Genomic DNA, 25709 nt, shown 5'->3' on the forward strand with positions numbered 1-25709 from the left:
AACTTATTCACCCTTGGTCACCATTCCCTCACTAAATGTGTGGTCTCCCCGTCCTCATTGAATGAAATACTAATTTAATTAATTAATTAATTGTAATCATCCATCATAGAAGTGGCTAACATGGGGGATATGGCACATCAAAAATAAACTACAAACATAAATCTTGCCATAATAATAAACTACAAAAAATAAATCTTGGATTTGTGTATGTTCTTGTTGTGACCCTATGTGTGACAAGTAGAGAATGTAATAGTTATAATAAGTTACAAATTAAAGAAAAATAAACAACACATTTAATCACACATCATTTATTCCATTGAAGAAGAAATATTTTAAAATTAAAATAATTATAATTAAAAATGGACTACATTGACAAGTTGAAGAAGAACTTAAATGACAGTCAATAAATATGCCCTATTGTAATTTTGATATTGTAATTTTGATACTTATATGTAGAGATAGATTTTTAAGAAGTAAAAAATACCACTATATATTTCAAACACAATGGTAATTATTTTGATATTATTGTATGATGCATATTATTATTTAAAAAGAATAAGGAAATGACCAAAGATGCTAATCTCAATTGCCATCTTAGTTTAATATGAAAAATATTAGCGTTGCAAATTTATTTTAGATGTGAAAATTAAAAAAGATTTTTTTGACATAAACTCTCATTCGATCAAAGAAATATGTTGAGACTATGATGAAGAGATTTAGAATCTAGGTATGAATCTCTCAATTTTTTATCCTTATTGGTTTGAAGCTACTTATCAAATAGCATCCCAAGAAAAGGATATTGATGGCATGTTTCATATTCCTTATATGTAACTGGTGTTTGAAGTCTATATTATGATTTGTATTAGACTAGACATAGCCCATGCAATGGGAGATTTGAGTAGACATATTAAACCAATTAAATGAGAATTAAAATATATAGTTTGTGTGGCACTTCATATTTTTTAATTTGCTATCAAGAAAGACAAATTGAACAAAGTAATAGATGTGCTGGGTTTTGTTTATGCTAAGTTGAAGATAATGATTGTCAAAGATCTATAAGTGGTTATATTTTTAACTGTTTTGTAACTTATTCTATAAGTGGTTATATTTTTAACTTGTAACTTATTCTATAAGTGGTTATATTTTTAACTGTATTGCAAGAGGTAGGTAATTGTTGCACTCTCAATTACAAAAGTTAAGTATATGGCAATAGCTCAAATATCAAAAAAAGTCATAATATAGTTACAAAGATTGTGTTCAAACATTGATTTCCTTAAAAAAAAGTTGTAAACATAGAAAGATTTTGTTCAAATATTGATTTCTTATATATAGAGTATATATTGTGATAGCCAAATCAAACGTATTTAGCAAAAATACTATACCAATTACAATGGGGAAAAATATATTGATGTAAACTATCATTTTGTTAGATGTGGTTGAAGACAACAAGGTGGTGTTGACAATGGAAATATCTATCTCTAGCAACCGATTTTATATATCTGCAAAATATTCAATAAAAAAAATTATTAGATATATTGTATATACTTTACATGTTTTATGTGCTTTATACATTATACATTATAAAATTATAGAACGATCGACTAGAACTTTGTTCCAATTGAAAGAGTATAAAAGACCAACCACCTTTTATGAAAAAAAATTGAAAGTAAAAACACTTGAAATTTTTATTTATCCTTTATAAATAATTTTTCAACTTCTAAATTTATACCTATTATATTATAAAACCAATTAATTATATAAATGCTACTTTGCTATTTTGAATGTGCAATTATGATTTGCTTCAACTATAAGTTTATCACTATTTTTCTCTACTACTTATACCCATAGTTTGTATTATTCTAATTACTAGACAAGCTATTTGCATTTACAATTACAAATTAGTTTTTATTATAGAACAAATTATATACATTCACAATTACAAATGAACTTACATAGATAAGGCGATACATACATCAATGAGATCTCTTCTTGCCTTCGAGAGATCCCTTTTTAACATATTTCTTACAGAGGTATGAAGTGTGGGCCTCTTAGGCTACAACAGAAGTGGGAGATACTTCAATGGATTTGGCTATTCCAGTTGAACAACCATTTTTGTCATGTGCTCTGTAATTTTCTGCCTCACCCCAAATCTCATGAATGATGTGCTTCACATTATGAATATTTTCCATCACATAATCAGCTCCATCACTTTTCTCGGAGCTGCCAACCTTTAAAATCATATATTGAATTCAATTACAAAGCAGTTGATTTAGGGAAAAAAAAATATTCAAGGCATTTATGTAAAACTAGACTTCTATTTACATTCTATTTTTGTCTGGGCACTTACAAGGACTGTATTAAGACCTGCTGCTTTTGCTCCTGCTATGTTTCTACGATTGTCATCAAAGAACAGCTGCAACATGGAACCAATAAGTACCATTGCGAACATACTATTAAGTACAAGAATTCACATGCAAATTTCTTCAAACTTACTGTTCCCTGAGGATCTGAATTTGCAATGGCAATCGCCCGCCTGAAGGCTTCAACCGATGGTTTGATGATAACAGGGAAAGTAAGAGGATTGCATTCCCCATCTTGCTGCTGGTAAGGATAATCCGTGTTAAGGCTCTCAAAGCAGATAACATCTTCAAAACAGTCCTCCAGGCATAATTTCTTCAGGATCTTGGTAGCATGAACTCTGTCTGAATTTGTGAATATCTGTAGAAGAAGTTGCATTGATGCCTAAACATTAACGTTCTGCTTCACTTTTCTTAAAGTTTTTAGCATTCACATAAAAAAAAAATTGTGAGAATTGGGTCTTGCCAAGAACCCTACAGGAGACAACTCTTTGTCTGTCTCTTTCGTCCTCTTTATTAAGAAGATTTGAGGAACTTAGAAATTCAATTCATGCATGTAACTTGAAAACAGCAGTCTACCCCATGGTGTAGTGCTAAGACAGAACTATTGAGGTGATTTGAGATTTTGGTGGGTGCTCAATTAAGCAATCACAGACTTATGAGAAGAAAAGAAAAGAAAACCCTCAATACATACCAATTTTCTTTGAGGCATGCTCAGCAAAATGTTTCTCAGAACCGGATCTGGCTTAATGACTTCATATGGCAATCTCCCATGAACAAAACTATACAATCAGAAAAAATAAATGTATAAGAGTTTTACGAGAAAAAATAACAGAGTATCAAATGTAATGGAAGAGGAAAAATTTTCAAAATTGAGGAGAGAACAACTCAAACAGCTCATTGCTAGGCCTACCATAAAATGTCAAAAGGAAATCTATAATTTCATTCTTGGAAAGAAATATATTCAAAATTACTCAGGACACTCGACATCAGATTTTACAGAGTCCCGGAAAGAAAATTGCGATCTTGGAAAGGAAATACCTGTGATATTCATCTGCATCAATTTCATACCCTAATGCCTGCAATGGGAAGTGAAATAATTCATGTCAGTCTAACTGCCTAAACAAACCAAAGAATAAAATCTCTGTTCTGTTAAAAATTTATATGTGAACCTCAACGGAATTTTAACCCCTAAATTATGAGAGACAGCACAGTTATCCGTTTGCTTTCCCTAATAATTAGAATCAGAGACAGAGACTCCCCTTTCTGTAAATTGTTGTAAAAGAGTTTTAGATGAAAACTGTTTTTAGCAGATTTTAAAAATTCACGTTCTGGAAGCCTTCATATAGATAAAAACGCTCTTATATGCGATTCAATTTAAATAATTAGTCCTAATAATTGAGGAAATGCGGCCAGAAAATTATATCTCTCAGAATTTTTTAATGCTTTTAACGTTTATACAAACAATTGCATATCGCTAATGTCCTAAATTCTTCCCGCCTTTCCAGAAACTCCATTTCTATTTATTTAGATAGTTTCCTCCTTCCCACAAGTATCAAATCTCTGTATTTATTTGAAAGGGAAATAAGGAAAAGAAAGTTACTCGAAGGCCTGCAAGCGAGCTTCCATGAGTCTTGTAAAACCGGGATCGAAGCTCCGTGACAACGTCGATGCTCAATGCAAGTTTTTTCGACAGAAATTCTGCAACACAGTCCAAATCCATCCAATTAATTAGCACAATTCAATTACAGCAAACTGAATTGTAAATTTCTTGAGAATTTTCTATTGAAACTTTGAATTCAGTACCCTCCTTACCATCAATATTCTTACGACATGCTGTGGCCATTCCTGTGCTTGAAGGATACAACGTGTCGTCCAAATCTGCAAAGTTAAATTCCATTTCTCTAATCAGCACCAAAATTACACCTAATTTGTTTTCTACATAATTTAACAAGAATTACAGAGGCATAATCAAGAATACTCTGCCTTTTTGTTGGAAAACCGAAATATACCAAATAGCAAGCAATCGAATTGAGGCCTCTGGATCAAATTCCCTCCTTCCATGGTGATAACGTTGAATTCTTTATAACAGAGTTTCAAAACTTGTTCAGAAAATGGACAAGGCAGAGCAAAAGTGGATGGGGAGAGAAGAGGGAGGCTCTCAATTTATACAAGTTGCGTGACGCGTGAGACGCGTGACGCGGTTGCACATGTTTGAAAAGGATAAAAATTAAAGGATAATTTATCCATGTGAAGCATGTGTATGTGGACATTTCTATCTCTTTTTTTTTGTTTATACAATTTTTTTATTAGGAGATAAGTATTTAAATTTTGATAGGATGAAGATTTGATTATAATAACAATGTTATCAAATGATTTTTGTTAATATGCAAAAATAATAATTTAGTGTTATATACTTTGTTTTAGGAGACTAGGAAATAAAAAATTAAAAAAATTAAATGATTTTTGTTAATATGCAAAAATAATAATTTAGTGTTATATCCTTTGTTTTAGGAGAGTAGGAAATAAAAAATTTAAAAAATTAAATTAAGAGATGGGAAGGACGAAGTAGGAATATGATGCAGGTACGGGCACCTTGACACATAGCATGGACATTCATCTTTTCACACTCAACTTAATTAAGTATGGACATCAATAAAAAGCAAAAAGGATATAGGAAATTTCCATCAAGAAAAGGAGAGGGAGTAGTTGAATAGGAAGTTTGTGATCCTTTTTGGGGCTAATTTCTTCTGAAAGGTGTGATTATAAGAGGAGGCGTGGCATTTACATACAAATGTTATAGCCATTCCCAAATCCTAGTGCACCATATGGCTACAATTTTTTGAAAAAGGGTGCAACAATAAGAAATGAGGTGTCTGTCACAACACATGGAAATGGATGCATGCGACTAAGGATGAGAAAGATGGAAAAGAAGGTGGATACTTTTGCTAAAAAATGATCATCAGATCATCCAAGACAATAGAAGGCAAATTTTAGCGGCTAAGCTAAAAATATCTTCAACATTGCTCTTGAAGCTAAGTATAGTCCTCCTTTGCAATTAATCCTAGAGAGTGGCATTAAGTTAAGAAATATTCATTCCTATAGTTGAAAAGTACTTAACCTAGGCTAGTTATGATACATGGAGGTGATAGTTTACCTAGTTATTGTCACCAAGGGGATATCAAGTGACACTTGAAACAATAAATTAACAATCAATCTTCCTCTACACGTATGGTAAAATCTTATGCAAATTATGGATGTCTAAAAGAGGTAAGTGAGCTTGTCTTATTTAGTGCAAAATTATACATTTGTGGTATAGCTACTATCCTTGTTATTGTTGAGTAATGTTATGAGACTAGCTTTTCTAATTGGAAAGAAGTTGCCTGGTCAATCAAATGGATATTGAAGGCGTAATGATTTGTTTCTTTTTTTTTTACATTAGTGACTAGGGGTGGTTGTACCGTTGGTATCAAAGCATGAAACAAAAATAATAAACCTATAAATCTCAATAGACTTTGGGATAATGCAAATGATCTTGCAGTTTTAGTTCACTAAAACTAAACTGATTTCTCAATATGAATGCAATACCCTTGAATTTCTTAAATGAAAATTTAATCTCATGAGAATTGCTAGCTAGTCTGAACGAAAAATACCTAAATGGGTGCAAAAGGAAGATCAGATATGTGAATTGTAAAGGAAAATCAAAGTGCGCAATAAAAGCAGTGGTATTTGATGATTACTATTCTCCCTAACAAATTGCTAGATTTGAATTTGTATAATATTCTGTGATGACTCTCACAACATATTTAAGAGTGTTAAGAATCCTCATAATGATATAGGTGTGAATGGAGATAAACCTATAATGGAAAGAACTTGAGGTTGTATATTTGAATGGTTAGGTTGTAGTTGTAATGCCCCACCAGGAACCCTAAAGGAAAACAACACAACTAAGCAACTAAAGGGTGAAATATTTTTTTAAAAAAAGATTAAGTGCATTAATTATAACCATTGCATGTCTAATAACACAGCGGAAGACTAACACAAGCTTTCCTAAGGGTCACCAACGAAGATTAATTCATAGATTACATTAACACCACGATTAATCCAATTGTCCATTTAATTAGGTAAATTAAATGCTTAAGTTAAAAAGCTACACATACATCTGAATTCCATAATGACAGATTCAAGTATACCAATGCATTCATTTATCCACAATTCATTTATACATAAGATCAAAGTAACTGAATAATCATACATTCCAGTGACATACCATTACAATATCCATAAATACATGGCTTCCAATAATACCACAGATTACAAAGTTATAATATCAAGGTTACATAAAAGTCTGATACAATGACCACAAGGTCTCAACCGAACAATGATCCCTAACATGAGCTGGTACATGAACCACGAACCAAGAAACACCAGCGAAGCCTTTCCTCGCTTGAAGATACAATCCAGAACATCCAATGGGAAGTGGCACTACCACCCGACCATGTGATCCCGAAATGGAACCACCCCACCGTGCTAGGAGATAGTAGAAAACCCTCAAGCAAGCAAAGTAAGACAAGTACGAAAGAACTACAAGACTTCACAAACATCCATGTGACTCAACTCACAAAACACCAGTGACTCTAAGGAGAGAGTGTCATCGCATAGCTTAAGATGGATACCATGGTACAACCTCCATAGGTCCCGGCTCACTGTCCTGGTAACCTCTCCAAAACCTCTGGTTCTAACTAAGTCTCATGCGGACCCTACCAATCCTTTCGTGAAGACAAGGTGGTAAGTTTGTCATTCTAGGCCTTCTTGTAACATTATGAGCCCTGTACAAGCACTTCACCTATGCATGAGGTACATTATCTTAATTAATATTTATTTCACTCCCCTCCAATATATTATTAGGTTATCACCTTTTAACTGACTTTCGATGGGTTATCTTGTCATCCACTTCGGGCACGGCCCCCGCTCGAAAGACACTCTCTCTCATAGGACACCAACAGGAAAGGTCTCTCTACGAGAACTATATGGCGAAACATACAACCATAACTAATCCTGACAAACCACAGGTGAAGGATACACAATCACTAACCCAAGATTGACCATTTGGACAAAACACACAATGACTCACATCAATAAGGTTATACAACAACACCTGACCAAGGAGATATAACAACATATGACATAATGACAACTCAACTAGAATTGCAACGAAATTAAGCTTGACTGCAAATACCATTTACACAAGATCCTAATACAGACAATCTTTTCTTTAAACAACCAAAAGCATAAATAACTTGCAATTAAAGATTTTTCGAGAAAATAAAAAATACAACTATATTAATACAAGGAAACCAGTGTTGTCATTTGTCCAATAAAGTTAAACAAAATCACATAAAAATTAACCCCCTAATTATATGTTCATGATTAATTTACAAATAAACCCGATTAGATTATATCAATAATCTAAATTAAATTCCAAATTAAAAATCTCTTTTGTGGGAGATGGTGAGGAAGGAAGGAAAAAACACTCTGCAAAATCAGTTACATGTCAATGGAGGAAGGAGCGGTAAGTCTCGGGAGACAAGTGAGAAGGAGACCTTCGAAGTAGATCTTACCAAAGTCTCAAAGGAGGATAGTGCGCTTTGGTTGGAGCACGCGATGATTGGCAGAGTGGTTGGGCCTCGGATGACCAGATCTACCATAAAAGAATGGATATCCAAACATTGGGGCTAGAGACTGATAATGAAATTCATTCCTAGGAACTTTTTCATAGTAGTTTTTGAAGATGGGATGGAAAGAAATAACTTATTATGCAAGGATAACTGGTTTATCAAGGAACATCCTCTGTATTTATAGTCTTGGTTCCCAAATTTTAATCCACTTCCGTTGGCAGTATATGATAGACTGGTTTGGATTAGGATGTATAATTTGCCAATGGAGTATTGGGGAGATAAGTGCTTGGAAAAAATTGGTCGATCGCTGGGAACACTGTTGGAAATTGGTGAAGATATTGTTGAAAATGATAGTTACGTGTATGCCCAGATGAAGAGCGTGGCAGTCAAGGAGATTCCATCTCAAATTTCATTAGTCACTTCGGTAGGAATCTGGTTGCAACAGGTAGAGATTGAGAAAGAAATTGTTCCATGCTTGAGATGCGATAGTAAAATGCACTGAGAGGAGGATTGCAGAATGTTTGTTAGGAAGGCTAGAAGAAGCAATTTCCCCAAACAGACAAACAAGAACCGTTGGGTAGAAAAAACCACTAAATCTCTGTTTTTGGAATTGAGTTATCAGAAAGAACCAGAAAAGAAAGAGAAGGAGGGTCTAATGGGGAAAGACCCTATTAAAACAAGTCTAATGGAGAATGTGGGGCATTCAAATCCGGACATTGAAGAGCAGAAGGTATTAAATAATCAGATACCTCTGTCTTCTAATTCAAAATATGAAGAAGAATTAAGTCCAGAAGAAGAAGATGAAGAAGATGGGTTGGAGAATCTGGATCGTAGATGCATAAGTCAATCGAAAAATGTTCTTCTAGGTAGAGAAAAAGGAAGTAGGGGAAGAAGGAGCCACAAGCAAGTCAGAGAGGAGAGGGCCTATGAGAAAGGCATTGTTAGTGTTTTGGACTTCATGAAGAGAACCAAGGGAGGGGACCCCTCCCTTGTAGAAAGATGAAGATCCTATCTTGGAATGTCAGGGGTCTATCAGCCTCTGACAAGAAGCGCTTGGTTAGAAGAGCATTAAAGAATCTAGATTGTGATATAGTTTTGATGCAGGAAGCCAAGCTCAATGAAAAAAATATGAATGATTTCATTAATTCTTGCTATAATTGGAATGGTACTGCTCAAGCATCTAGAGAATCTGTAGGAGGATTAGGGGTGCTTTGGAAATTTGAATCCTTCCAGGTTTCCACTATCTTTTCTTTCCAATTCTGGATGGCTTGTTGGGTGGTTAGATTGGAGGATCAATTTGAATTTCCACTCCTTAATGTGTATGGACCTACTAAGACAGAGGACAAGAAAGCAGTGTGGAATGAGATTATTGCCCAGATGGATAGTGTGGGATATGATAGGATGATTATGGCAGGGGATTTTAATGCACTTTTGGAATTGGATGATAAAGTAGGAGGACTCAGGAAGAGTACTCAAGTAATGGAAGATTTTAGATCGTTTATAGATGATATGAGGGTAATGGACATTGTCCCTAAAAATGGCAGGTTTACTTGGACCAACAGAAGGCACAATTTTTCGAATATCTCTGAAAGGTTAGATAGATTTTTTGTTGGTAAATTTTGGATAGATGGTCAATTTAATCTCCCTTCTTTCATCAGTCCTCAATCAGGCTCTGACCACTTTCCCATCAGACTAATCGTGGATAAGAGTAAGCCCCCTTTGAGGAGTTACTTTAAGTTTCAAAGCATGTGGTGGAGAGATCCATCTTTTAATGTTAACTTGAAATCTTGGTGGATGGAAAGTAAAATGGTTGGAGGTTCCCCAAGCTTCTATTTTGTTAAGAGAATAGGCTTTCTCAAAAAGAAGATCAAGTTGTGGAACAAGGAGATTTTTAAGAACATATTCTTAGAAAAGTTTAGATTAGAGGAGGAAATGTCAATACTAAATGAGAAAATCATGGTGGCAGGTATAACAAATACGGATTTTGAAATGGAGAAGAGCTTGAAGGATGAGTACATGGAAACTTTGCGAAGAGAAGAACTATATTGGAGGGATAAGTCGAGAGAATTATGGATTGCGGAAGGTGATTCCAATACAAAATTATTTCATGCCTCTGTGAAGGCAAGGAGAACTAAAAATCGAATAATCGGTATTTAGGACGACTTTGGCAAGATTTGCACTTCAGGGGAAGAAACTGAGAAAGCGGCGGTTGATCATTTTGCTAGAATTTTGGGCAGTAGGGAAGCTGATAAGGAGGACTGTATACTGTTGGTTGACAAAACCATAGAGAAATTGGTAAACCCTGTAGATAACGAGATGCATTAATTATAACCATTGCACGTCTAATAACACAACAGAAGACTAACACACGATTTCCTAAGGGTTACTAACGAAGATTAATTCATAGATTATATTAACACCATGGTTAATCCAATTGTCCATTTAATTAGGTAAATTAAATGCTTAAGTTAAAAAGCTACACATACATCTAAATTCCATAATGATAGATTCAAGTATACCAATGCATTCATTTATCCATAATTCATTTATACATAAGATCAAAGTAACTGAATAATCATACATTCCAGTGACATAACATTACAATATCCATAAATACATGGCTTCCAATAATACCACGGATTACAAAGTTACAATATCAAGGTTACATAAAAGTCTGATACAATGACCACAAGGTCTCAACTGAACAATGATCCCTAACATGAGCTAGTACATGAATCACGAACCAAGAAACACTAGCAAAGCCTTTCCTCGCCTGAAGATACAATCTAGAACATCCGATGGGAAGTGGCACTACCACCCAACCATGTGATCCCGAAATGGAACCACCCCACCATGTTAGGAGATAGTAGAAAACCCTCAAGCAAGCAAAGTAAGACAAGTACAAAAGAACTACAAGACTTCGCAAACATCCATGTGACTCAACTCACAAAACACTAGTGACTCTAAGGAGAGAGTGTCATCGCATAGCTTAAGATGGATACCATGGTACAACCTCCATAGGTCCCGGCTCATTGTCCTGGTAACCTCTCCCAAACCTCTGGTTCCAACTAAGTCTCATGCGGGCCCTACCAATCCTTTCGTGAAGACAAGGTGGTAAGTTTTTCATTCCAAGCCTTTTCATAACATTATGAGCCTTGTACAAGCACTTCACCTATGCATGAGGTACATTATCTTAATTAATATTTATTTCACTCCCCCCCAATATATTATTAGCTTATCACTTTTTAACTGACTTTCGACAGGTTATCTTGTCATCCACTTCGGGCACGACCCTCGCTCGAAAGCCACTCTCTCTCTGATAGGACACTAACAGGAAAGGTCTCTCTATGAGAACTCTATGGCGAAACATACAACCATAACTAATATTGACAAACCACAGGTGAAGGATACACAATCACTAACCCAAGATTGACCATTTGGACAAAACACACAATGACTCACATCAATAAGGTTATACAACAACACCTGACCAAGGAGATATAACAACATATGACATAATGACAACTCAACTAGAATTGCAACGAAATTAAGCTTGACTGCAAATACCATTTACACAAGATCCTAATTCAGGCAATCTTTTCTTTAAACAACCAAAAGCATAAATAACTTGCAATTAAAGATTTTTCTAGAAAATAGAAAATACAACTATATTAATACAAGGAAACCAATGTTGTCATTTGTCCAATAAAGTTAAATAAAATCACATAAAAATTAACCCCCTAATTATATGTTCATGATTAATTTACAAATAAACCCGATTAGATTATATCAATAATCTAAATTAAATTCCAAACTCCAAATTATATATAATAATATAATATAATTACATAAATATATATATTCTACGAATATAATATTATATAATTATATCACATTAAAATATATAATAAAAAGAAGATTTAATTTTGAAATAACTTTCATTTCCAAAATAACATAATTAAACCACAGAAAATACTATATATATATATATATATATATATATATATATATATATATATATATATATATATATATATATATATATATATATATATATTATTATTATTATTTATTTATTTATTTTTAACATACAATAACCTAAAAACCAGTAAATTCTATTTTCAATCAAAATTTATTTCCAATCAAATTTATTAAAAGAGAAATTAATTAATACATAATTTCTCCAAAATAATATAATAAAATAATTTCCCTTAACTTTTAATAACACAATAAATTTAATTAATGATTAAATTTATTTCTAAAATAACTAAATAATTCCACAGAGATACACAAATATTAAAAAGGACTGCCATACCCAAGTATCGAAATAAAAATCAAACAAGAGCGAATATTTTCTCTGGTAAATCTCATTCCTCCCAAATCTTGCAATTTTCATGCACAATAAAAATCTTGGCAAAATTTGTCATAATAACTTTTCCAAATCTTCTCAATATTTTAATCTAAATACACCTAGAAAATAACTTCTTTCCATAAACCAAAAATTAACTTAAGGAATGGACTTTAGCCAATAACAAGAAATAATCAGACAAGATTTTAGATTTGACAAACATCTTAACACACACATCATTCAGAAAGATAGAAGAAATAGAAATATTTTCTTAAAAACAAACAATCAAAAGAAGCCACCCAACCTGGTATAGCTTTCCTAGAAGAAATTTGTAGAAGAAAACCAATCCTTCAACAAACTTCCAAATAAATTTCTTCACCTAAATCCCTGACCTGTTCTTGTGTCCCTTGAAATAAAGACCTATCCCCTTTTAAACTAAAATTCTAGGTTGAATATCTTTTTCCCCAAAAAACTAAATTTAGAATAAAAGAAATTTTCTTTTCTTTTCTAATTTTCTAACCAAGGATAAGTTAACATGCAATAATTAAAAATCATTTTTCTTTCTTTTATTTTCTCATGCAGATAATTAATTTCATAAATAAAGAAATTAAAGAAATACTTTAATTCTAATTAATTATTTTATTCATTTATTTATTTAAAATTCTAGGAAACAATAAATGAAATTAATCTAATTTATTTTTCACTAAAATCTAAATAAAATATATTTCTAATATCATGCAGCTTGCAACTTAATTTATAAACTTCTTTTAATTAAATAAATTTATAATCTCAATGCATACATAATTCAACTATGAGAAAACTCCATAAATTTAATTAATTAATTTAAAACCACTAAACACGCAAACTGAGCAAACCTCAAGCAAATACTCATAAAAAGATCAAACGACAAAATACGAAGGCCAAACAAACTGACAGGATGACCAACTGACAACACTTACAAGAGTGTAACTGAGTAAAATAGGGTCAACTACTATCTCCTCCACTTCCATCGGAAAATATAAGGCATGATCAGACCTATGAAGCCAGGTGGAGACGATACCCCGTACCTACTCGGTACTTGTACCTGCAATATCCTACATCACCGAACCACACATGCATATATACAATATAGAAAACACGACAAACACACCGATGAAGGAAAATTGCGACGTTCCATGTCTCACCAAAATGAGTGAAGAAAAATCATCCCCTTGCATCCAATACACTTGCAGACACACACCATATAATTACACATTGCATAGATAAAGTAAAGTGTCAGTACATAGCAGTAATCCATAAAATGCCATAAATCACAAGTACTGAACTACTGCAATAAATTACTCATCTCATATCCAGATAAAGCATGAAATAAAGTCATAAAAATCTGAATAACACAATAACACATCATGGTAATGTATCCTCTGAAAATAAACAATAATAAAATATGAGTCTAATAAGTTCAAATGAGGAAGGGTACTACAATAGTTGTACCTTAATAATTACCAACACAGCTACAAGTTGCAGAGCTAATTGATCTATGATTGTACTTTTTAGGTTAAAGTTACATTAACAAAGATGTTTATCGAAGATACTATAAGTATGTTGTATATTAGTACGTAAATGTATGTAAATACACATTTAAGGAACAAAATGCATGGGAAGATTGCTATACATCCACTCATGTACATGACATTTGTAATCTAACATGCTATGAGTTTGGAAATGAGCTCGCATATGGTATGAATCCATGTAAATAGTAACCCACAAGGAACATAGAGATTTGTGTTTATATTCTTTGATGATTAAATAAACTTGATAGAATTGAAATTTCACTAATGTTAGTTTAATGGGATGCTAGTGATATGTGTTGTAAACCCATGTAGAAAGCAACTTGATTGTGGTCATGGGTCTTAATTGGAAGTTAATGAATGAGATTCAAATATATGAGGTGTAAGTGACTATAAGAATCAGTTATTGATGCATAGTAATTCGGTAAATTGTAAGGATTAATGAGTAAATGTGTGCAACTAATGACATAATATTAACCAGTCTTATAAAAAATCAATACATGCATCAAAAGATAGAGGATTGCATCAAGAAAAATAACATATATTGAATGGCGTATTTTTAATATGAACTCTTTTTTATCTTATAAAATTATTCTTAATTGATCTAATTAGGGAAACAGAACCACTTGAGAGATGATGTCATTGAGTTCAAAAGTAAATAATTTGGACCATAACTAAAAGTCTTACAAAAATAGCCATATAAAATCAATAATCTGAATCACCAAGAGATAGAAAAATCAAAAAGGTAAACACATAAATGGATAGAAGCTAGCTAGTATTAGATGGAAATAGAAAATTACACCTTTTGACAAGTCAAGCTAACTTATTCTAATGGGGGAGGATGTCACATTCCTCATTTGAGGAGAAAAGGAAAACAAACAAAATAAAATAAATTAAAAGGTTCCAAAGAAGGAAAGGGGAATATGTCATTGGTATAGACACCTTGCAACATAGTATTAAGATCCATCATTTCATAATCAACTTAATATGGTATGGATAAATCCATAAAAATAAAAAAATAAATAGAGGAAAAGTTTGTTAGGAAAGGAAAAGGAAAGGAGTATCCAAACAAGAAGTTCATGGCTCTTCTTGTGGTCATCAAGGGTACAATTATAGCGGAGGTGTGTCATTTACATACAAATGTTGTAGTCATTTCAATATTGGGGCAACATATTGATGTACTCTTTGATACGTGTACATAGTGACAAATAAAATCACCTTGTGGGAGTTGGGTTCATTCTATAGAGACTCAAAGTTCACCACATCTAAAATAATTAATTAGTTTCATCCATAATTCACCTTAGTAATTGTTTAAAAGTAAATCATATTCATACCACTCATATATTCCCATCTCATTATTAAACTACCATACCTAACTAAAATATAGGTAAAGTATGCCAAAAGATATCATATATTTTCATTATTCTACTTAAAAAGTTATTATATTATTATATTATAATCAATATTAAATCATTATTATATTGTAATTAATATTAAATTATTATAAAGATATGATTATGTTATTAATTTATATTTTTAGAATTTAAGAGGGTAAAAATTTATTGATCAACCAAAGAGAGCACAACAAGAAACTCCAACCTAAAGAAGACCCAAACAGGGCCAACACTAACCAATCATATCATCCATAACAATCTCATTAAGCACGTGAACATAATCCAAGGACAGTTGACCCCAATACCCTACATTTCATCCATCCAAATGCTTAGAAGCCCATTTAGCCAAACAATCAGCTCCCTTATTCCACTCTCGTAAAATCAAGTTTTAATGTATTCTTGTTATTATATTATTTATATTTAATTAAAATCTTTAGAAAAGAAAAAAAATGTTTCCTATAAAATAATTTTATTAATTATTATATTTTTATTAAACTCTTGACAAAAGAAAAAAAATCTATTAAGACTACATTATTATTATATTATTATATTAGTGTACAAAAATAACTAAAAGCAAAAAACTGTTGAAATGGGAGGATGGCATCCAACAAGGATGTCAAATTTAATGCTTGTAATATTTATTTTTGAAGGTTTTTGCATCAATTATGTGATTTTAATACACCTTCAACATAATAATAAAATAAATTCCAAATAGGAAATTATCAAAGCCATTTGGGCCCTAAAGAACAAAAAATCTCTTGGCGCTAATGACTTACCTATATAATTCTACAAGAAAAATTGTCAATGTGAGGATCTTTTGTAATTATATGTAGAAACTATTAAAAATCATTCACTAAGTAGTAACATCAACAAGGGTATCATAAGGCTCTTACCAAAAGAAGGAGATAAATATTTAATAAAAAAATAGAGGTTCATCACACTCCTCAATGTATCTTTCAAGATCTTAGCCAAGATTTTAGCTTTGAGGTTGATTGACATCCTCTCCACATTGATAAGTAATACTCATATTAGGTTTTTAAAAGGAAGTTATATTATTGAAAACCTAATTACCAATTGGGAAGCAATGGAGAGAGCAAAATTTATAAGCAAGATGTTGGTATGTTTTTGCTTGACTTTGAGAAGGCTTATGGTAGAGTTGAGTGGTCCTTTGTACTTATGACTCTTAAAGATTTTGGGTTTCCTCCAAAATTTTGTTAGATGATGATGACACTATTCCAATTAAGATGTAGTCGACCAACATGATGATAATGGTGTCATCTTTAAGCCCTTCACCCTATAAATGTCCATTAGAGAAGCATGGGCCCTGACCCTTTTTGTCATTGCTTCTAATGTTATATACAATTTCTTAGGAACTCAAACTTGGGGCCAAGAGTTCAAGGAATAATCCTTACTAATTAGGATAATCTTCTCTATGTGTAATTTGTAGATGATGTTGCTATGTTTGCATCCTTGAGTGAGGAAAGATTTCATAATCTAATGAGAAACTTCGATGTTTTTTTTGCAAAGCATCAAGTGATAAACTTTCTATGGCTAAATCAATTATTTTAGGTTGGAAGGAAAAGCCTCCTAATTGGTTTGGAAAGTTTAACCTACAATGGGTTGAACCAAATAAACAAGTTAGATATTCGGGCATCCCATTTTCTATCAATCCTTGTCTCAAAGATATGTGGAATTGGATTATGGAAAAAATTGATGTCAAGATTGCTAAATGGAAGAAACCTTACCTATCTTTAGTTGGGAGACTCAAAGTTTGTCAAAAGGTACTTTCTTCTTATAGCCTATACAATTATTCAGTTTGGATATTTCGTAGCTATCAAGTTGGTGAGATTCAAAAGAATATTAGATCCTTCCTTTGGTCAAATGGTAAAGAAAAAAAGAAAAAACATTTAGTGAGATGAGAATGGTGTTGTTTAAACAAAATACAAGGTGACCTTGGTTTTAAATACTTGAAAAGTCATGGTATTTCTCTGATAGTAAAATGGATTTTAAAATCCCTTAAGGGCAATGAACCCTAAAAAAGTGCTTGTGAGGAGCAACATTCAACTGGCCTCCCCCAAGCATGCTAAAGGTTGAAAATGATTGAATATCTATGACTCCTTATTTGATAGATTCTTTGTGGCCTCCTTTGCTTCAAATGTGTTCAAAAGCATCTAGAAAGCATGGGAATTGGTTAGAAATATGGTTCACGGTTGTGACTTTTATAACAAAGAAGACAATAAAATCTTTGGTTTTAAATCTATATGGTGGAATCTATACCACAAAGAGAAACCCATAACATTATTTCGGGAGTTTCTCCTCTAAGATTTGGTATAGAGAAAACATTAAAAAATTTAACCATATTTTTAATAATATGTAGTTGATGTCTTGGTCTCACCTAAGTATTGAGTATGGTCTCCCCCAATCCCATTGGAGAATGTATCTAGTGGTTAGGGAAGCTTGCAAAGCTCTGAATTTTCTTGCTAATCCTACTACTAATTAAGGCATGGTAAATAAAGCTAAATAGTGTGATGGCATAATGTTGGAATCAATGAACACTGAGAGGGGGGGTGAATCAGTGTTTTGCAATCAACAAACTTATTGAGCCAATTCTTAAACCACCATATGCATAATAATGAAAGTAAAGTACATTAACATAAAGCAATCAACCACACAACCATAACACCAAGATTTTTACGTGGAAAACTAGAAAGGGAAAAACCAGGGTGGGATTTGAACCCACAATATTATTATACTATGGCCAAAAGTATGATAATATTACATAAGGGGAATGCACTTGCATTTAGGCACACTGCCTAAAGATCACTGCTCAAATACAAAAGGGCTACAACCTGAAGGAAGGCTCACTACCTTACAGACGATTACAATTGATTACAATAACAAATGAACTAAAGTATATCATGTACATATGCCAAAAAGCAATTCCTATTAGGCTCAAATTAGCTTCTACAACTGTTCTACTTATTTGCTCCGTTTTCCTGCTCTATCTTACACCAGAGAACCTAAACCTTCAATAACATTCATCAACCTTCAAAAATTCGCTCACACAGATTGCTCACTCACATCTCATACATAAAAATTCTCAAATGAATTGGCCTTATATATCTGCATCGACAAAATGAATCATTTACCATGTCGGCTTCCAAAAACTGCATAACACACAACATGAAATGTGTAACCTTAAGTCGACTCAATCCGTCCATAAATCTATATGCAAACCCAAATAGAATGATAACAAGATTCATACAAGTTGGCCCAATCACCTTGAACATGAAACCAATCACTGAAATCAACCCTAAGATTTTGCAACACACGTTACACCAAAATAGCTTTGTTCTAACTGAATTACCAAATACCGGACCTTTAATCTTGCTCATTAATCAACACCAAATATCAGGATCATAAGATAATTTTCCTCGAACTTCAAATCATCTATATTTATCACCACAACCAAAATTACACCACCAAATTCAAGATGTGCTAAATGATCTCATGCTCTATTGGTTACTGTGTTCCACGTTCTAGACTTATGCCTTCATGAATGATATGACTTTCGGTAAATCAAATTTGTGTACACCAGATGTGATTTCTGAACTGGGTTTCCATTAATGACAACTCCTAAGTATCTCTCATGCATTGATCTTCACCGAAACAGTGTCTCTTGCCAACAATCTCCCTCTTTGGCATTGGTGGCAACACTGTTAAAAATGAACTGTACACTCAAGACTACAAAAATCCAAAATTTCAAACTCTCCCAAAATTCTCCAAGACTCTGCAAGCTCCCCCTAAGGATTTGTACCATTTTTCACTCTGCTCTCTCCCCCTTTGAAAACAATGCCAAAGATAGAAATCTGCCAAAACTTATACACAAGGATATTTACAGTTGCTCACAAAAATTTGAAATTATCAACATAAATTGTCCTTAAACTCAACAAGTGGTTATCCCATGCCTTCTTCAAACTCTCCAAAATACTGATCATCGCACTGAGGAGATAGGCATGCATTTCTGCTCCTCTTCTATATGTTGGAACAATCTTATTCAAAGCATCCTTAGCATCTTGCATGCTACTCATCAGAGAGTCTATCTGGGGAGTGATAAGACTCCTTACTTCACCTACTCTACCTTAAATTATGTCCTTCTCCTGGTTTAGACTCTTAATCTTATCCAATATACTCAAAACTTGAGGTTCACAACTGCTAGCCGGGACTAATTGAGGTGCATATGACTGAGATATGCTAGCAAGTTGGCCTTCATATTCTTTTATCTTCTTGTCAATGCCTATATTAAACTTAGACAAAATTAGACATGATTTGTATATATGACCACCTTCATCTAGTGCATCTTGAATACCCTTCATAGTGGTTGTTAAACTAACCCTATCACTCTCAATCATCTTCAAAAATGTTTTCAATCTCATAGAATTAAACTAATTCAAAACTCTAGTATCTGTTGCCTTCTCCAATTATTGGAATCAATGAAAATTGATTTGGGGGGGGGGGGGGGTGAATCAGTGTTTTGCAATTAACAAACTTATTAAGTTGATTCTTAAACAACCAGATGCATAAGAATGAAAGTAAAGTGCAAAAACATAAAGCAATCAACAAATTAACCATAACACCAAGATTTTTACGTGGAAACCCGGAAAGGGAAAAACCATAGTGGGATTTGAACCCACAATATTATTATACTATGGCCAAAAGTATGATAATATTACATAAGGGGAATGCACTTGCATTCAAGAACACTACCTAGATCTCACTGCTCAAATACAAAAGGGCTACAACTCAGAGGAAGGCTCATTGTCTTACAGGAGATTACAATTGATTACAATAATGAATGAACTAAAGTATAGCATCTACATATTTCAAAAAGTAGTTCTGGTTAGGCTCAGATTAACTTCTACAACTGTTCTACTTTTCTCCTCTGTTTTCCTTCTTTGTCTTACACCGGAGCACCTAAAACTTCAATAACATTCGTCAACCTTCATAAATTTTCTCACACAAACTTCTCACTCACATCTCATACATCAAAATGTTCAAATGAATCGTTCTTATATATCCACATCGACAAAATGAATCATTTACCACGTTGGCTTCCAAAAACCACATAACACGCAACATGAAACATGTAACCTTAAGTCGACTCAATCCATCCAAAAATCCATATGTAGACCCAAATAGAATGATAACAAGCTTCATACAAGTCGGCCCAATCACCTCAAACATGAAACCAATCACCAAAATCAACCCAAAGATTCTGCAACACACGTTACACCAAAATAGCTCTGTTCTAACTAAATTACTGGATACCGGACCTTTAATCTTGCTCATTAATCAACGCTGGATATCAGGATCACAAGATAAGCTACCTCGAACCTTGGATCATCTTCCTTTATCACCACAACCAAAATTACACAACCAAAATCAATATGTGCTCAATGATCTCATGCTCTACCGGTTACTATGTTCCACCTTCTAGACTTATGCCTTCATGAATGATATCACTTTCAGTAAATCAAACCTATGTACATCGGATGTGATTTCTAAACTGGATGGCCATCAATGAAAACTCGTAAGAGTCTCTCATGCATCGATCTTCACCGAAACCATGTCTCTTTCCAACACATATTACCACCTAAAGGGATCTCCAAAGTGCTCTACAACTCCATGGTGAAGACACATGTTGTAACTAGTAACCTCAATGATTGTTGGAATTTGAACCTCAATCCTACCTAGTGGTCTAGTGTTCTAGAACCTAATAATTCTTGTTTTAAATAGATCTTATTGTTGAAGAAGCTCCCACTATCCACACCCAATTTCAATCTTTGTCCACTCTTTATAGTGCCTAAAAGTGCTGATCATATTTTTTTGAATATTTTTTATAAGGAGGTCTACTCCATATTTCAGATAAATTTTCAATTTAAACTGGAAACCTCATTTAGATGCATTAGGAGTCTTGACAAAGCTTCTAATAATTTTTGGCTTGTTTTATCTATCAAGATTCTTTGGCTTTTGTGGAAGTATAGGAATGGAGAATGGTTTCAAAGAAGGAAAGAGAAAGATTCCTAAGTATTCTAAAAGACTCATGTTCCATGTTGTATCAATGGAGGTCACCATTACACTAGAAATATCTAAAGAGAGGTTCCAAGAGTTGATGGATGCTAGTCACACCATCGTTAATAGGTCAGAGATTAAGTATGCTAGTCGCTAGCTAAAATCAAGGGTAATGAATGATTCTAGGGAATTATCTTTTATTTTAAAAAAAAAACAATAAGAAATACTAAGACACTCTCATGGAGGACCTAGACTATAAATTTGATATCAAGGAGAGTCAACTTGTGAATGATGATTTCATGCCAGAAGTTGTGAGATATGATGAAGAAATCTCTACCATTGAGCCATCTATAGGGTGGAAAGACATTGATACATATAGTAAACACTTTTATTAACTTGTATATGCAGTTTCTACCTTTTTGTCTATGTTGTATTGATATATACAATGATAGAGGTCTACCTTTTTGGTTATGTAGTATGACAGTGGTCTATCTGGATTATGTAGTATGTTGTGAACAATGGTCTACCTTTTTGTCTTTCCTAAGCATGTTTTTAATGAATTTAGTACTATATTTTGCTAGTAGTAGTGGTTATGTTTATTTTTTGATAGCATACAATGATACAATTTGGAGTGTGATAAGTTATAATGTTTCTCTACATTGTAATATTGTTCTGAATTAAGAAAATGTCTCCTCTTGTTTTGGGCCATAACATCTACTCTGAACTATGATGTTGTAAGTGTCCTTTGAGATTCTTCTTGTTAATATATTATCAAATCAATACAATAAAATAAAATAGGCCAATTAATGGGCCTCACTAGGTTGATCCATTTCAATAATCAAAATAAGTTGTATGACAAAGACTAGAGAAGGTGGATTAAGATCAATTTATATGAGGTTTCATAAGGAAATCCTAGTCCCTCGGGTGCAAGATATGTATTTAGCAATGAGTCTAGAAACATATTAACAATTAGTGCTTAAAAATTAGAAGGAATGAACAATGAGGTGGAAGCTCAAATGGTACTTCTTGCAATTAATCTAGCTTTTCAACTTTCAGTATCAAAACTTTAATTAGAGGTTGACTCTTAAGTTATAGTAAACTCAATTTTGAAGGGAGAAGCACAAAATTGGAAATTAAATAAGTATATAAATATTATTAATTCCAAATTGAATCACTTTCAATACTTTAAAATATCACATATCAAGTGAGAAGGCAATAGGGTGGCACATAAGTTATCAAATTGGGGTTGTGTAAGTAGAGAAGACAATACACTTGAATGGTGGGAAGGTTTTCAAGAAGTGCAACTTGATAAAGAAGTTTTGTTAGATTGGAGAAAGGATTGATGGGATAGGTGTTTGCCTCAAGTGTATGAGGGAAACACAAAAGATTAATTCTTGAATGGGCATGCATTACCTCATCATTGGGAAGATTTCCAAGTTTGAAGTGAGTGCATTTACTGATGGAGGTGACATATCCATGTGAATCAATGTGAACTAGCCAAGCAATGATGAAACAGGTTTAAATAACCACAATTCAAGCTAAGTGAAGATTTTTTTGTGAAAGTGGTGCAATTTGAAAGGAAGGTGGTATTCACAGGGAGAGATTAGGTCTGATTTTATTTTCAAATCGATCATGAAAGAAAAATTTTCACTCGTAATGGACAAGAAACAACTCACATTCATGGGGAAGATTTCAGAAGAGAGAATGAGGAATATATTCAAGATTGAAACCCACATTTTCTACAAATAGTGGATGTATTATTAGGAGAGGAATACATGAATTTATAATTTAAATACCACATAATTATGAATGTCACCTTGGGCATCTTTGCTTGGTGTTTGGAGTTGGGGAACAAGGAATATGTCAAATGGTTAATGCGAGAGTGTGTGATAGAAGGATGACAGTTTGGGATGGAGACAGTTTTCATGGTAATGGTATAGTTGGGTGAATGGTTTATCAGTAAGAGTGGGGAATGGGTCAAATATGCAAATTTTATGCCACTATTGAGATCGTTCCTCATATGGGGCACAAACATTGATAAAGAGACGTGTTGGGAAGAAGCACAAGGAGGATGAAACCACATAAATGATTATCTTCGTAGCACAGATGGATTAGGCTTCGAGTTCAGAGGAGGCCAAGAAGGTGAAACAAAAAATACTCTTTAGAAAGGAAGACTATTGGATCAGTCATGCGATGTCGAGTGGAAAGGATTTGAACTAGTAAAAATTGTTGAATTTGGTAGTTTTGAAGAACATGATGAAGGTTTTAGATTTTAGGGTTTAGTTACCTAAGTTTTTGGACTTGTGATAGATGTTTATATCATCTTTGAATTGGGTATGTAGTTGTGGTTCTCATTTTGAAGAGGAAGAAGTAATTTTGTAAAAAAATCATACTATGCGATACCAGATACGTTGTAAGTTGTTTATGTATTTTCTTACTATTATCAATATAATACTAGACTTTTATAGATCAAAAATTAAAAAAAAATTAAATTAAATTGACTTCCACCTTATTATTACATTTAAATAAAATAAATGTATTTTGACCAACTTAAAATAAATTAAATTAAATTTAAATAAAGTTATTACTCCAAAATTCAAGTATATAAGTCCATATCATCCATCCACAATGATTAAATTAAATTAGAAGTTTTCCCTTGCACACATGATACAATGACCTAATAGTGTCTCCACCATGCATCCATCATTTAGTTGTAAAGCGGAAAATCGCGATCGAACCCTAAGTGTTCCCCCCACCACTCCAAGGAGAGAGAAAGGAGGTCACTAGGGTTGACGGTTTTCACTTAGGGGAGACTTTACATTCAAAAGAGGGGCTGAAATCCACAATATCCAATCCCACACAATGCAAGATTGGATTCTAAATGAGTTTCAAGGGTTAAGATAGCAAGGCTACCCTCTTTTGTAAAGAATGTAGATAGAAGGATTGAGCTAGGAATGCATGTAAAGTGAGAAAGATTCGCTTATAAATAGAGATAGAAATATACGATGAAGCTGCGGACCTGGAATTAGTAGTAAAATGTTGAGACGATGCTGTCTTGCAAATTTGAGCGAAAGTTGACGGGACGATGGCGCCCGACGTGCACACGGTCCTCCGAAAAATCTGCGAAACGAAGGGGGATCTATTCGTCTCTGCACAAGGATTCCAGATCTTCAATTACAGCCGCGTACCTGCAACCTACAGACAGAAAAGAGAGGATGATTGGGGGGTTAGGGATTAGGGGTTTGCCTTTAGGTCAAACCCCGGTTTTGGAATTAACCAAGAAATGAGAATGCTGTAAATGTAAATGATTGTAATGTAAACAAGTACTGATACCTTGTTGTAAGAATGTTTGTATTCTTACATGTGAAGGTGTAAATGTTGTTGTATGTTGTATGTGATCTCCTCTTCAATGGTTGAATCCTTGTCTTGAATGCAACACTTAGCCTTGAATGGAGACTTAGAATGATCAATTGCTTGAAGGAATGCTTGAATGCTTGAATGTTTGAATGTTTGAATATTGCTTCTGCCTCTTGTACACATATGTCCTTCCTCCTCAAAATGGGAGAGGAAATGTAGTTTATATACTTGCCAATTAGGGTTGAAAGACTGATTTTTCTGACCTTGGGCCGACATAACAACCTTATTTTCCAATTTGCAAACTTAAAGACCCGAAGCCCCATAAGAGACCAGGCCCAAAATAGGGCCAGGGACCAGGGCGCTGGGCGCCATGGTCCTGGGGGACCAGGGCACTGGGCACCCTCATCCTGAAGGACCAGGGCACTGGGCGCCATGGTCCCACCTCCAGGGACGGCGGGGTGCAAGGAGGATCAGGCCAGGGTGCTGAAAAATGCAGTTTTCGGTGTCATGAACAAGTTTCGGGGTCTCCATTCAGGTTCAGTGTTGCGTCGCCATCGTGAAGACCCAAATGCAGTCGAAATTGCAAGTGTCACAATTTTAGGATGTTACATTTAGCCCTCACTTTATTGGGAGTATAAGCGTACGCCCATACTTCCAGTAAAGTACAAGGAAACAACATTGAAAGACTTTCACCACGTCAAGGAGGCAAGACACACTAAGCCCCCAGTGGACTAAGGATCTTATGACTTCGATTGAAAAAGTAAAAGGGAAGATCATGAGGGAGAACCATGACTGTCAGTAGTAAGGTTCCCTCACTATGAGTCATGCAAGAGAAATACCAAAAATTTTCAAGGCAAAGCTAAGTTCACCAAGAAATTTTCAAGTATCCTTAAGGGATAGACGGGGTGTATGCCCCCCTACGTTAAAGTGATTGC

At 33.7% G+C, this 25709-nt stretch overlaps 1 protein-coding gene across 2 annotated transcripts; it reads right to left on the reverse strand.

Moving 5' to 3' along the window:
* Positions 1 to 1936: 1936 nt before the first annotated feature.
* LOC131069039 (uncharacterized protein C24B11.05) lies at positions 1937 to 4491 on the reverse strand. 2 transcript variants are annotated; one of them, XM_058004350.1, is made up of 8 exons: positions 4370 to 4491; positions 4173 to 4238; positions 3961 to 4058; positions 3399 to 3436; positions 3052 to 3139; positions 2494 to 2718; positions 2348 to 2413; positions 1937 to 2228 (listed from the first exon to the last, which is right to left on the reverse strand). In XM_058004350.1, the coding sequence occupies exons 1-8, from the start codon at positions 4419 to 4421 to the stop codon at positions 2049 to 2051; spliced, it is 813 nt and encodes a 270-aa protein (XP_057860333.1). In that variant the 5' UTR covers positions 4422 to 4491; the 3' UTR covers positions 1937 to 2048. The 2 variants fall into 2 exon arrangements, with proteins under 2 accessions (XP_057860333.1, XP_057860334.1); XM_058004351.2 differs by having other exon boundaries at positions 4344 to 4463.
* Between the last annotated feature and the right edge of the window lie 21218 nt (positions 4492 to 25709).

The sequence above is a fragment of the Cryptomeria japonica genome, chromosome 4 (genome assembly GCF_030272615.1).
Source record: "Cryptomeria japonica chromosome 4, Sugi_1.0, whole genome shotgun sequence".
NCBI lineage: Eukaryota > Viridiplantae > Streptophyta > Pinopsida > Cupressales > Cupressaceae > Cryptomeria > Cryptomeria japonica.